Genomic DNA, 13,637 nt, shown 5'->3' on the forward strand with positions numbered 1-13,637 from the left:
TTTTTTTTTTTTTTTTGGCCACTCTCACCTGCTGGGAGTGTTGATTTCTGCCCTTCCCTGGACCGGGCTTCCCAGGCCCTCCCATCTCAGCATCCCCAGGGGCCTGGTTTCCTATCCCTAGGAGGTAGAGCCTTCATCCTGACTTTTTTTTTTTTGGTTTTTGGGCACACCCGGCGATGCTCAGAAGTTACTCCTGGCAGGCACGGGGGACCCATATGGGACACCGGGAATCGAACCAACCACCTTTGGTCCTGGATCTGCTGCTTGCAAGGCAAATACCGCTGTGCTATCTCTCCGGGCCCCATCCTGACCTTTTTGTAAAACAAAACTCCTAGAACTTTTTTTTTCTTTTTTGGCTTTTGGGTCACACCCGTCAGCGCTCAGGGGTTACTCTAGGCTTTAAGATCAGAAATCGCTCCTGGACCCTATGGGATGCCGGGATTCGAACCACCATCCTTCTGCAATCAAGGCAAATAAATGCCTTACCTCCATGCTATCTCTCAGGCCCCCAAACTCACAGGATTTTCACTGGACGATTTGAAAGGGCTTTGGAGTGAAAAATTAGTTTCACAGGGAAAAGATAGCACGTATCCCCTCTTCTAAGGAAAAGCAGTTACTTATTTGTGATATAGTTTTATCTTTTTGAGACACAGAGAAACTCTATCTTGGAGGTTGTTGGTGGTGAGTGATGAGGGCCCTGCATAGTGATGGATGGACCCAGTTACCGTTTCCTTTTAGAATGTCAGAGATTCATACAACCAATTTTGGAAAGGGAGTGGCTCCATTGATGTATTAAAAAGAAATCACTGGTGGTTGGTGGAGAAAGGACTTAAGGAGAAAAGGTGGGGCACTGACCGATTCAACAGAAAATCAACCTGAGGGTGGTGTGCTTGCTGTGCGTGCAGTCAAGAAGTTCAAACCTGGCATCACAGAGGTGGTGGTGCTGTGCGTGCAGTCAAGACCCAGGTTCAAACCTTGGCATCACAGAGAGTTTCAAAAGGCCCACCAGGAGCGATCCCACAGTGCAGGGCCAGGAGTGAGCCCTGAGCACTGCTGGGTGTGGCCCAAAAAAACAGGGGAAAAAAAAAAAGCAATACGATCTGACAGCTCTTAGTGATAGCACAGTGGTGGGGCATTTGCCTTACACACAGCTAACCCAGGACAGACCACGGTTCAGATTCCTGGCATCCCTCCCATAAGGTCCCCCAAGCCTGCCAAGGGCGATTTCTGAGTAAGAGCCAGGAGTAACCCTTGAATAACACCAGGTGTGACCCAAAAACAAAACAAACAAAAAAGAATGACTGTTGGGAATTTTGGTACCCACTTGCTGAGAAAGGAGAGATACAGAATTAAAAGGCAATGTTTTGTTTTGATATCGGGTTTTGTTGATGGGGCAAGCCAATTGATACTTTCACAACTTGTTCAGCAAGTGTTGGGACCTAGAAGGTTGAGAACAATGTGGCCAGAGGACCAAACGAAGTCCACGCAGGCCCCAAAGCAAGCAAGACCGGCACTCCACTCTTTTGGGCTACCTCCCAGCCCAATTTTGTTTGTTTGTTTGTTTTGGGGGGGTCACACCTGGCGGTTGCTCAGGGGTTACTCCTGGCTGTCTGCTCAGAAATAGCTCCTGGCAGGCATGGGGGACCATATGAGACACCGGGATTCGAACCAACCACTTTTGGTCCTGGATGGGCTGCTTGCAAGGCAAACGCCGCTGTGCTATCTCTCTGGGCCCCCAATTTTGGTTTTGATGAGGCTGGACAGTAAAAGACCTGAACATGATGACACTACTAGAAAATACATTTCAAGGACCACTGTAGAAGGATATAGAGACCAGGAGACAGCAGTATGTTCTCATTGTTACTATATAGTTTATTTAAACCAAACTATGGTAATACAGAGAAAGAGACTGAGGTGGAAGCTGCCCAGAATCTTTGTAGGTTATAGATGCAAACTGGCTGGAGATGAGTCCTTGGACCCCCATATCGGTAACAGACAAGTCAGTTGCATAAATACAGAGAACATAAGACACAAGACATTTCACAGCTTTTTGCTTTGCATTTTTTTTTCATTTTAAACATGTATGTTACAACTTTTACATTTTAAATTACTACTCCACATATCTGTGACAGTGGCTAAGGGTACAATGGCCCCTCTCCCCTGACAAAAGCAGACTTTGTTCTGCAATGTGGAACACTTTAGGGGGATAGCCAACAAATCCTTAACACATGACATACAAAAAAGAAGATTCTTTAAAATCAGATTAATACAATGTTCTTCATGTTACAGAAGGAAGAACGGGAAGTGGAAAAACAAAATGTAGAGTACTTAAAATGCGTAATATTTTGGAGGTCGTAAAAGTTTCATTCCCTTCAAGGGAAAAAAATAACTTTTTTTTTAACTAAAGGAAAAAAAAAAAGAAAGCAACCTCATGACACCCTATAAGGAGGAAAAACACTAGTCTGACAATGCTTAGATGCTTCCAGATAATAAATACAGCAGGTAGCGGAGCAAATGTCACAAGTATTGGCTTAGTTTTGATTTCTATGCTTATAAAAAAAAAATATGAAGCTTCACCAAGTGGACTGAACAGTGCTAGCCTGTGGGTTGGTCTTCAATGGCTGGACCCTGTGGCTGTTTCCGTTCCAGGCCCATCCTAGAGCAAGCTCCAATGCCAGAGGGTCCAACGGGAGTGGGTTGTGTCTTTCCTTGACCGAAGGATTCCTCGATGTTACATGCTCATGTGTTCCGGAAGAACATAGGAAATATCATCCCATGGGTGACGATACAGCCCCTGCTTCAGCCTCTTCTGATCAAGATAGTGCCCTAAAATGGAACAAAAGTTACCTTGTCTTGATTGTTTTTGTTTTGCCATATCCAGAAGTATGGCAAGGTTTACTATTCTTGGTTTTTCACACAGGGATCACTCCTGCTGAACCTCAGGGAACAAGTAAGGACAAGTACCCTACCTGGCTTTGACCCTGCAGTAACTTATTATCTTTTGGTGGTGATTTTGTTAAAGTTTATGGAGTGGTAGAGAATAAGGAAGGCAAATCTTTGTAAAACAATAAAGTAAGTTACAGGGGCTGGAACTATATAGCACAGTGGTAGGGTATTTGCCTTGCACATAGCCAACCCAAGGCGGACCAAGTGTTCGATTCCCAGCATCCCATATGGTTCCCCGAAGACTGCCAAGAGAGATTTCTGAGCGCAGAGCCAGAAGTAACCCCTGAGCGCTGCCACCGGATGTGACCCCCCCAAAAGGAGTTAAAAAGAAATGAGAATTAAGTCCCTTGGGACCAGAACGGTGGCCCTAGCAGTAAGGCATCTGCCTTGTGTGTGCTAGCCTGGGACAGACCAAGGTTTGATCCCCGACCACAGTTCGATCCCCTGGTGTGCCATATGGTCTCCCAAGCCAGGAGTGATTTCTGAGTGCATAACCAGGAGTAACAAGTGTCAACGGGTGTGGCCCAAAAACCAATAAAAAAACCCACCACCCAACAGGTAGATAAGAAAATGTTTGGTTTTAATTCAGTTTTGAGCTAGTCTTCCAAGAACAAAACAAAAATAGGGGAAAGGGTCAAAGTGAACAGTACAGTGGATAGGGCATTTGAAACACATAGCTAACCCAAGTTCAATCCCCAGCATCTTATAAAGTCCCCTGAACACCACCAGGAGTAATTTTCTGAGCATTGCTATTTGGCCCAAAAATAAAACAAATAAACAAACAAAAGTGGGGGCGGGGGAGAAGTTTAAGAAAGAAAGGATAGGGGCCGGGAAGGTGGCGCTAGAGGTAAGGTGTCTGCCTTACAAGCGCTAGCCAAGGAATGGACCGCGGTTCGATCCCCCGGCGTCCCATATGGTCCCCCCCAAGCCAGGGGCGATTTCTGAGCACATAGCCAGGAGTAACCCCTGAGCGTCAAACGGGTGTGGCCCAAAAACAAAAAAAAAAAGAAAAAAAAAAAAGAAAAAAAGAAAGAAAGGATAAACAATGAAGATGAACTTTGTGACATCTCTTTGTAGGTTAGCTACCTGGGTAAGTGGTATAGCTAACCTACGTAAACAACAATAACAAAAGAAATCCCACAAAAAAAATTTTAAATAATAACGACAACTAGGGGCTGGGCCGGAGAGATAGTACAGCGCTAAGGCGTTTGCCTTGCAAGCAACCAACAGACAAGACAAAGTGGTGTCAATTACCCAAAAAAAAAAAAAACTCAGTAGTTTATAGCATGCTAATTTATTTTATTTTGGAGCAGATTATCTTTTGAGTATTTTTTTTTCCTTGCATTTCTCAGAAAGGGAAGCTTGCACCCCAACAGAGTGGCTTAGCTTTCCTTTTTTACTTTGATATGCTAGTAGAAATTCTTAGAAGAGTACAGATAGTACCCATGAAGTCTTTTTGTATTTTTGATAGAGCCAAGATAGGATCTGTTGATTTATTATCTTCCCATAGGCCACAATAGTATCCTATGGCACTGTTGATTTTGTTTAGACACATTAAAATGAGAAAAAATTAGAAACTAAGAGGAGTTATGATCCATTAGGGATGAAAACTCAATTTCTACTACAGGGGGCATTCCACTTTGAACATTTGCCTTGGTGACATTAGTCATTTACTCTTGAACCTTGGGACCAGTATGGTTCTCTGCACCTACTCTTTCAGAACCTATAAATTCTGAAAATCAGTTTCTATCTTAACCCTGAAGAGGGTTGGGAAAGACCCCCTTCTAACAGGACATTCCTACAGAGGACGAGAGGCTCAAGATCACCTTACAGCTCAAACTGTGTTTGAGGAGAAAATTTCCAAGGGCCTTGAAGCCTGGAGCCTGTAGTTGGCACTAAGGCAGGATGCTTTGTGAGTAGGGATACCCTGTTATTAGGCCAAAAAGTCTATTTTTAGTGTGTTTTTCCAAACTTTTGTCATGCCTATGCAAAATACTGCCAATCTTTAGCTTTAGAAGCATATGCCATAATCTTAGACTCTTGGGATATGAATTATTTTATTTTTTTATGTCAACTAGGGGGAGATGTTGGGTTACTGATCCTACCCTAATTAATAATTGTACTCCACCCTAGGGTGTGACCTGGTGATTGGATTAAGCAGGGGTCTCCATCTTAGGAGCAGAAAGCTTTTGTGGTTTGAATTCCTTGCTTGAGCACTGGATTTCCTGAACCCATTCTTGTACCTTTTCACTGTGTGAATTATTTCCTGCAGATCTCTAGAACTGGAACTGTTCCCCATGTCCTAATTGGACAGGGGAATGGGAACTGTCTTTCCTGACTGGGAGCTCGGTGGAAATCAAACCTCAACCAACTCCTAGAGAACATGACACTTCATCAAAATAAATAAATAAATAAATAAATAAATAAATAAATAAATAAATAAATAAATAAATAAATAAAACGATAACCAACTTACCAATGAAGCCCATACTTCTTCCCAGAACAAAGATGCCATTGAGGGCACCAATATCGATATATTCATCAGCTTCCTCCCTGCAACACATAACAACTTACAGGTTAAAAGTAGATCATGCGATCACCTGCAGACTTCTGCCCCAAGCTGAAGGGCTGGCTCTCTGTAGTTTGAAAGTGAAAAGTGGGGGACTCAATGGTAGGAGGAGCAAAGGCATTTCTTATTTCCTTCTGTCTGCCTGGATCAAAGCCATACCCATGAATGTAAAGCTGCGCTCCCATTCATTGAGCCTCTCTCTGGCCCACCTCTTTAGATTTTTTAGCTTCTCTGTAATATGCATGCATTGATTTCAGCATTGGGAGAAACCAAGAATCATCAGTGAATGCCATAACAAAGAAAATGGTTGCAAGGCTTACCGAGTAAAGGACCCGCAGTTTCTAAGCATGTCTACAAATGCAACCCCGATGAGACCATCTACATTCAGGATAAGGTTTGGTTTCTGGGAAGGCAAAACATTCAAAATACTTCTCGTTATTTTTCATGCTTATCTTGTATTTCTGTGATTCCTACAGTTACTACCATTATCCTAATTCTGACTAACATAAATTCATCATGCTGACATGTCCCAGGAAGTTTTTAGCAAAGAATCTGAGACACCCTGTTGACCAGCTGAACTTAAGGATTCAACAGAAAATATTCTGAAAAACAAGGCATGATATTCGGTGCCCCATAGAAGGTAACTTGGCCCTCTATCCCCTCACTATGGCAAACTGGGGCATTTTACCTTTGAGGTGGTTATCTTCTCCACTTCCAGCGCGTAGTCAAGCAGGGGGGTGGCAGGGAAGTGCTGTCGAACATAATCTTTAAGGATCTGTACCCGCATGTCTGGATTGTTGATCTAGAAAGTGAGCAGAAGTGAAGAGAAACCTGCCTTTACTGAAGAACAGACCCATTGTTGCGCTCAGTACCCAGAGCATACTGTATCTAGGGTGTGTGAGAAGATCCAGGACCCTAATCCATGGGCAGTGGGACAAGCTATGCAAAGTGATATAAGGAAGGTTTAAGCATTCTCTCAGGTCTCATTAGGAGCTCTGAAGAACTGTTCTAGCTTGCTTTTAGACATTACAAAAAAAGAAAGTGAGATTAGGATATGGATGGGAAGCAGTCTCCCGGGTCTCATGGTATTAAGTGGTAAAAGCCTTTACACACCAAAAGTCTCATGGGTTCTATCTCTGCAGCCTAACTAGAGTTAAACAAAGTTCTGCAGAAGCATGTGTTGGAAATGGTGTCAAGAAATTTCAAGCACTCCGGAGGTTTTTGGGGAAAACTCTGGATGAGCTTGAGAACCTACACCATTCTGGGGAGTGAACCAAGAAAGGCCTTAACCCTTGTACTACCTCAACAGCCCTGTTTCCCCTCTTTTTTTTTTTTTTTTTTTTGGTTTTTGGGTCACACCCAGCAGCACTCAGGGTTTACTCCTGGGCTTCTGGCTCTATGCACAGAAATCGCTCCTGGCAGGCTCTGAGGACCATATGGGATGCCGGGATTCAAACCACCATCCTTCTGCATGCACGGCAAATGCCTTACCTCCATGCTATCTCTCTGGTCCATTTCCCCTCTTTTTAAAATTAATTTTGTGTCCTGTTATGAGACCCCCATTTTGCAATCTGTCAGTAAAAAAAGATTTAGGGGGCCGGTGAGGTGGCGCTAGAGGTAAGGTGTCTGCCTTGCAAGCGCTAGCCAAGGAAGGACCGAGGTTTGATCCCCTGGCGTCCCATATATTCCCCCCCAAGCCAGGGGTGATTTCTGAGCGCTTAGCCAGGAGTAACCCCTGAGCATCAAACGGGTGTGGTCCGAAAAACAAAAAAACAAACAAAAAAAGAGATTTAGATGCATGCTTGACAACCAAACTGCACCGGCCTTCTGCGTCAGCAGAGAAAGGCTGAGAGAGGGAGGAGCCCCTGGCTTTGTGGCTGCCCAGGCCTGACTTGCTTTCATGCCCTGCAGCTACTCTGGGCTGGGGGTGGGGGCCAGCACTACCTCCCCCAGTTCTAATGTCATCATCCTTATTTCTCAAGTAATTTCTGGAGCAACTAGCCTGGACAGGCCCTGGTGGGGTCTGCAGGACCACAGGCCTGATACTTCAGTGTGTGTACCAAATCCCATCCCATCTAGGAGTGCCACCTAAGATAAGGTTGCGAGTAACAAGTCAAGAACCGTAGGGCAAAGGGACCGTATTGCAAGGGGTGGACTTTACAAGTCCCTTTCCTTTTCTCTTGATTTCTTTTTTTGGTTTTTGGGCCACACCCGGCAGGGCTCAGGGGTTACTCCTGACTGTCTGCTCAGAAATAGCTCCTGGCAGGCACGGGGGACCATATGGGACACCGGGATTCGAACCAACCACCTTTGGTCCTGGATCGGCTGCTTGCAAGGCAAACGCCGCTGTGCTATCTCTCAGGGCCCTTCTCTTGATTTCTCAATACAACCAGGACTTGCACAGAAGAGGACCTGCCCAGTGGAGAGATAGTAATCTAGTTCCAAGACACGTAACCTCTTGACCTCTTCCCACCAGTGTCAAGTTCAACTGTGTGACTGACATTGGCTAATGCAATGGGAATAGATGTGAGCTGAGGTATATGTTGGAAGCAGACTGGGGAGTAGACTTTCATGTTGGACCAGGGACTGTGCATGAAGAGGTCCAGGTTCTATTTCTGGCACTTCATGCATGTCCCTCTAGCAATTCCCAAACTGGGAGTGACTTCCAGAGCACCATCATACATGCATCCCCCCTCAACCAAAAACTTTCCTGAGGTTCTGACACTGCTGTTTCCCTTTGGACCAGACTGATAGGGGCTTCAGCATAGATCTACCCTGAAATGGCCCGTTAATTCATGTTGAAACAAATCTTGCTGCTGACAAGTTGCTGCAGCTGCTGGTAAAAAGTGATGCATACCTCCCTGCCAACCTGACTTTAGCTTCTACTGAAAGGATCCTCTCTCTGAAAAGCTAGTTATCAAGACTTGTTCATTATAGCTCACACTACAGTGGAACCCAATAAACACTTTTTAAGGGCGTCTCTATAGTAAGGGGAAAATTAGCTGCCTCTTGCTGGCATCTGTCAACACATTCAAAGCTTAGTACAATGGGAGTCAAGAGCTTGCTTGTTCCCAATTAAATCACTATCTACTATATATATTATTATTATTTTATATATTTATAAATTTTTTTAATTGGTGGGATGGGAGAGATAGCATGGAGGTAAAGCGTTTGCCTTGCATGCTGAAGGATAGTGGTTCAAATCCCGGCATCCCATATGGTCCCCCCGAGCCTGCCAGGAGTGATTTCTGAGCGTAGAGCCAGGAGTAACCCCTGAGCACTGCTGGGTGTGACCCAAAAACAAAACAAAAAAAAACAAAAAAATTTTTTTAATTGGAGGAATAGGGTATGTATAGTTGATGGTCCTCAAGAATCACTCCTGGTGGGGCCGGGCAGTGGCGCTAGAGGTAAGGTGCCTGCCTTGCCTGCGCCAGCCTTGGACGGACCGCGGTTCGATCCCCCGGCGTCCCATATGGTCCCCCAAGCCAGGAGCGACTTCTGAGAGCATAGCCAGGAGTAACCCCTGAGCGTTACCGGGTGTGGCCCAAAAACCAAAAACAAACAAACAAAAAAAAGAATCACTCCTGGTAATGCTACAATGGACCGCTGGGGTCTCAAACTGAGGTTACTGAATGTGAGCCAAGCGCCTTAACCCACTTTGTCCAGTATCTACCCTGTATATTTATGAGAGAAACAAAAACACTTACTGATTTCACTCGGTGACCAATGCCCATGATCAGTTTGCCTTCCTTTTTCATCTTGTTCACAAACTCCATGGGGATAATGCCGCTATCAAATGCTTTGCTGAACATCTTGGCTGCGGCATCCAAAGCACCTCCAAACCGGTCCCCCTAGAGAAGGAACAAGCCCATGTTGCTCTAACCTGTCAGTGTCCCTGAAGACAGCTTCAGAGACCCGGCTGACATGCCCTGGCTACAGCCTGGTGGCATGCTGCCAAGTGCTCTGCCCCCTGGTGGCCTCCTCTCCACCCCACAGAACTCACGATGGTGAGCAGCCCAGATGTGAGGCTGGAGACCAGGTCCTTCCCAGCCCTAGCGCAGATGATGGTATTGTGGGCACCGGATACTGCAGGCCCATGGTCGGCTGTCACCATCAGGCACATCTCAATGAACTGGCAGGAGTACTTGGGCAACCTAGGGCAGGCAAGGTAAGTGGTAGGAAAGGAGGAAGGCACCCAAGGGAGCTGATGGACGGGTGATACAAGGACAAGGCACATTCCCCCGATTAAGTTACTCCAGTTCCAACAGAACTGGAACCTCCAGACCCAGATCCAAGGCTGATTTCTTGACAGTGCACAGATCAGAACTCTATCAATACTGATTTTTTTTTTAAAGGGAGAGGTGAATGGGCCACTTCCAGCTATGCTCAAATGGGGTGACTCTGGCAATGTTTGGAGACCAATAAGGTGTCAGGGTTTGAACCAGGTTTGGCCACATGAAGGTGAACAATCTGCTCCCTTTATTATCTCTCTGGCCTTTATACTGCTTTTCAAGTAGCCTTAGCTGTACTGTGGAAGGCTCTACTTTAGACAGGTTTTTAGCATGAGCTGCCCCAACTTAACCTATTTATGACTACCATCCACGCACTCCGTCTCCTGTCTCTTGACAAAGTTAACCAAACAGTGTTCCAATTGCCAAATGATGATTAGAAATAAAGCCCGAGGATAGGAGGGCACAATTGCAGGGAGACTAGAAACTGTTCAGGGAATAGAACCTGTCACATTTTTTCCAGGAACAGCCTAAGTCAGGACCCAAACGTTTGTCTCTGCAAATCCAGATGCTGACTTGGCCTGCTGCCCTCTACCGCCCTCTGGCAGGACTACCAGGAATCATTTACTCATGTCCCCCTTGCCTTGTCAGTCCTGATGTTGGGCTAAGCTTGCAGAGAAAACTCGTTTCTGCCCCCATTCAAGCTGGTGAGATGTAAGACTGCAGAGGACTCACTTCAAAGTGCTTTAACTAACCATTCAGTAGTTCTGCTGAGTCTGCACTGTTTAAGCTACCAGATCTGCCAGCCCCTCCACTCCCAGGAAGGTCTGCCTCTACTCTCCATTGCTTTATAAGTTCCCAGAGGGAAAAGGGCTGATCCAAGATCCCCAATGAGGTCCTAGCTTTTGAGCCCCGAGTCAAACCAGGTTTTCCATCTTTGGAACATATTTGGGAACAACTTTGTAGCTCCTCTGTCCTTTCAGTTGCTCTCTGGCCACCAACATGGATCCTGGGCACCCTTTTCCAGGGTTTCCAGTGCCACTCCCTGGTCAAAGCACACTTGGGAATCACAGAGCCCACTGTCCTCTCCCCGCCAGGCCTCACCTTCTTTGAAACCAGAGAAGACCGAGGACTCCGCCAATGCCCATTTCTTCCTTGAAGACCTCTGTGATGGGCATGCCCGCATAGATGAGCTCCTGTCCACGCTCATCACAGATGCTGGTCATGAATGAGGCAGGTTTGCGAATCAAGCCTAGCTCCTGAGCAGAGAGATGAGCAAAGAGAACTCATTATTCCTTGCAGACAAAGTAGGCTCACAGAGGCTTGGAAACACTCGGAGGTTACCTGACTAAGGAGTCTCAAGGTAAAACTGGGGGGAGGGAGAACCTCCCAAGCATTGCAGGAGATCTGGGGCTAATCTTGGCAATACTCAGTCAAGTGGATCAATGTTCAGTGCTGAGGCCCAGCAGTCCTGCAGACTTCCAGGGTCATCCCACGGTGTTTGAGATGCCATGTAGTACTGTAGAACCACCTTGGAGCCCCATGCATGCAAAGAATATACTCTAGCTCAGTGAGCTTTCTCCCAGACCAGAGGGAGATTTTTTCCCTTTGTCTTTAGTTCCATACCCAGTATTAATCAGGGTTTACTCCTGGCTCTGTAATCAAGGATCACTCCTTGTAGGGCTCAGGGACCATGAGATATGAAGTCTTATTTTATTAGGATAGTCACACGTAAGGAAATGCCTTATCTGCTGTACTATCTCTTTGGCTCACCCTAGAGGGAAAATTTTAAAACACTCCCCATACAGTAGCTAACTCCTGCAAGATATATGGCTATTAAGTGGGAGATCCCTTCAAGTGTCCATTCTCAAGGGGAGGGGACATGAATGTCCTGTTCTAGAACCAAGGTACAATGCTGGTATCATTAGCCCCTTCAGTCCAAGCATATTTCCTCAATCCTCCCCTTTAAACTCTATAGACTGAATTATATAGCACTTTCCTTGCATGTGTAAGGCTCTTGGTTCAATCCTGACAATACCCACATAAAAAAAAAAAAAAATTAGTTCCTCATCTGTACCTCTTAGGCAAGTAAAACAGAAATAAATCTACTCCATCCTGAAACTGCAAAAAAGCAAAGATTCTGGGGCTGAGAGATAGCATGGGGTTAGGTCTTGCTCTGTACACTGCTGACCCAGCTTAAATGCCAGGTACTATGTTATGGTTCCCTGAGTACCACAAGGAGTCATTCTAGGATGGAGAGCCAGGATCAGCTCCTAAACATCTCTGGGTATGGCTCAAATAAACAAAGCAAACATTCTGGGGAACATTGTCCCGAATGCTTCTGGGTCAGGCCACAAAGTGGTGGGATATATTTGTGCCTTGAGGCCCTGTTTTGTTTCCTGGTGCTCAGAAGCTCCAGCACACAAAAGGGAGCTGGGATCCAAACAAAATTGCTTTAATTTCCTCAGATGATGCCCCTTAAGGTAGCCAGAGAGAGGATACAGCCCAAGATTTGCAGTCAAAAGAGAGGATGACCAGGGTACACTATTACTAGTTAGGGATTGGGTTGGGTTCCTATGAGCTTTGACCCAATCAAGTGCACGCCCCCACCACTCCCCAAGCCATTCTCTCACCCTGGCCCAGGAGTAGTCCATCGGCACTGTGGGCAGGTGTTGGCACCGCCTGAGAAGGTACGATGACTCCTTTGGCCACAAGATCTTCATAAACAGTCCCTGGGAGGGTGATGAAGAGGAAAGAGAAAAGGCAACCAGATGGGTGTTACAATGCCTGGATTCTTCGGAGCCATCCCAAGACTGTGCCTCCATGGCCCCCTGGAATTCTGCAGCTTTTCCTATGGGCAGCTTGATCTTACTAGTTGAATTCCCAAAGCCTCAGGAAAGCCCACTTCTCTGGAAGACGCTTTATTACGAATTTGAACATGGAGGCCAAGAAAGGCCGACAGGGGCACTGGGAAGAGATCTTTAGCAAAATCATTAGTGGACACACTTGCTAGATTCTTTTTTTGGTTTGTTTTTGGTTTTTAGTTTTTGGGTCACACCCAGTTGCACTCAAGTTACTCCTAGCAGGCATGAGGGATGCCAGAGATGGAACCTGGGTCTGTCCTAGGTTGGCCACATGCAAAGCATATGCCCTACTGCTGTGTTATCGCTCTGGTCCCACTTGCTATATTCTTACACAGTCAGCTAAGGAGCTGGGCCCAGAAGCTGAACTCAGAACCTATAACTGCCGCTTCTACAAACAAAATAAAAACCACAGAAGGGTAAAAAAAGTATTCACTGCTCTGCCTGCCTGTGGGTGATGGGGACCGTGGTGGGTTGTGTGTAGGAGGGCACTGCCTGGAAAAAGGGGAAATGGCTCCCAAACACTCACTGGATGATTTCTCCAAGCTCATCGAAGCTCCGGGGCACAAACACTCCGGCCTACCTTCAAAGCCTTGTTCTTGGCTACAGCCGTTTCTGAATCTGGTTGGCACAAAGCACCAGCATGGCCAAACTGCACCTGGAAGTCAAATGAAAGTGGCTTTATTCGTCTCCGAAAGAGAACAGAGGCTCCTGGGAAAAAGGCATGCTAGTGCTGATTACAGGCTGTGCCTCAGTCCCAGCTCACTGACTGGGGAACAAGGATCCTTTTACAGAATGATCAGCTATGTGCAAGGAAAAGTCACTGTGCTATAGCTCCAGCCTCGCCCAGACAACTTCATTAGGCTTCTCCTGGGAAAAGGCTGGAGAATGGCGGCCAGAGAGCTCATCATAGAACCTCCACAAGACCCGGCCAACCCGGCTGGTCTATCTCTCCAGCCCCCAGTGGCTGTCTTTAACGAAGCTATAGGAAATAAGAGAACCTAACTGGGCCATCTGATACCCCTGCCTGAA

General features: G+C 46.1%; 1 protein-coding gene across 1 annotated transcript in view; it reads right to left on the minus strand.

Moving 5' to 3' along the window:
- Nucleotides 1-1,847: 1,847 nt before the first annotated feature.
- The window catches only part of ACLY (ATP citrate lyase), a 50,077-nt gene continuing 38,287 nt past the window's right edge, over nt 1,848-13,637 (minus strand). Inside the window, 11 exon segments of the mRNA XM_049781637.1 lie at nt 1,848-2,826; nt 5,423-5,499; nt 5,836-5,918; nt 6,204-6,317; nt 9,223-9,366; nt 9,519-9,669; nt 10,849-11,003; nt 12,378-12,410; nt 12,412-12,473; nt 13,133-13,184; nt 13,186-13,263. Coding sequence (XP_049637594.1) covers nt 2,732-2,826; nt 5,423-5,499; nt 5,836-5,918; nt 6,204-6,317; nt 9,223-9,366; nt 9,519-9,669; nt 10,849-11,003; nt 12,378-12,410; nt 12,412-12,473; nt 13,133-13,184; nt 13,186-13,263 — 1,044 coding nt within the window. The 3' untranslated portion in view covers nt 1,848-2,731.

Source organism: Suncus etruscus, chromosome 1 (genome assembly GCF_024139225.1).
Source record: "Suncus etruscus isolate mSunEtr1 chromosome 1, mSunEtr1.pri.cur, whole genome shotgun sequence".
NCBI classification, from domain to species: domain Eukaryota; kingdom Metazoa; phylum Chordata; class Mammalia; order Eulipotyphla; family Soricidae; genus Suncus; species Suncus etruscus.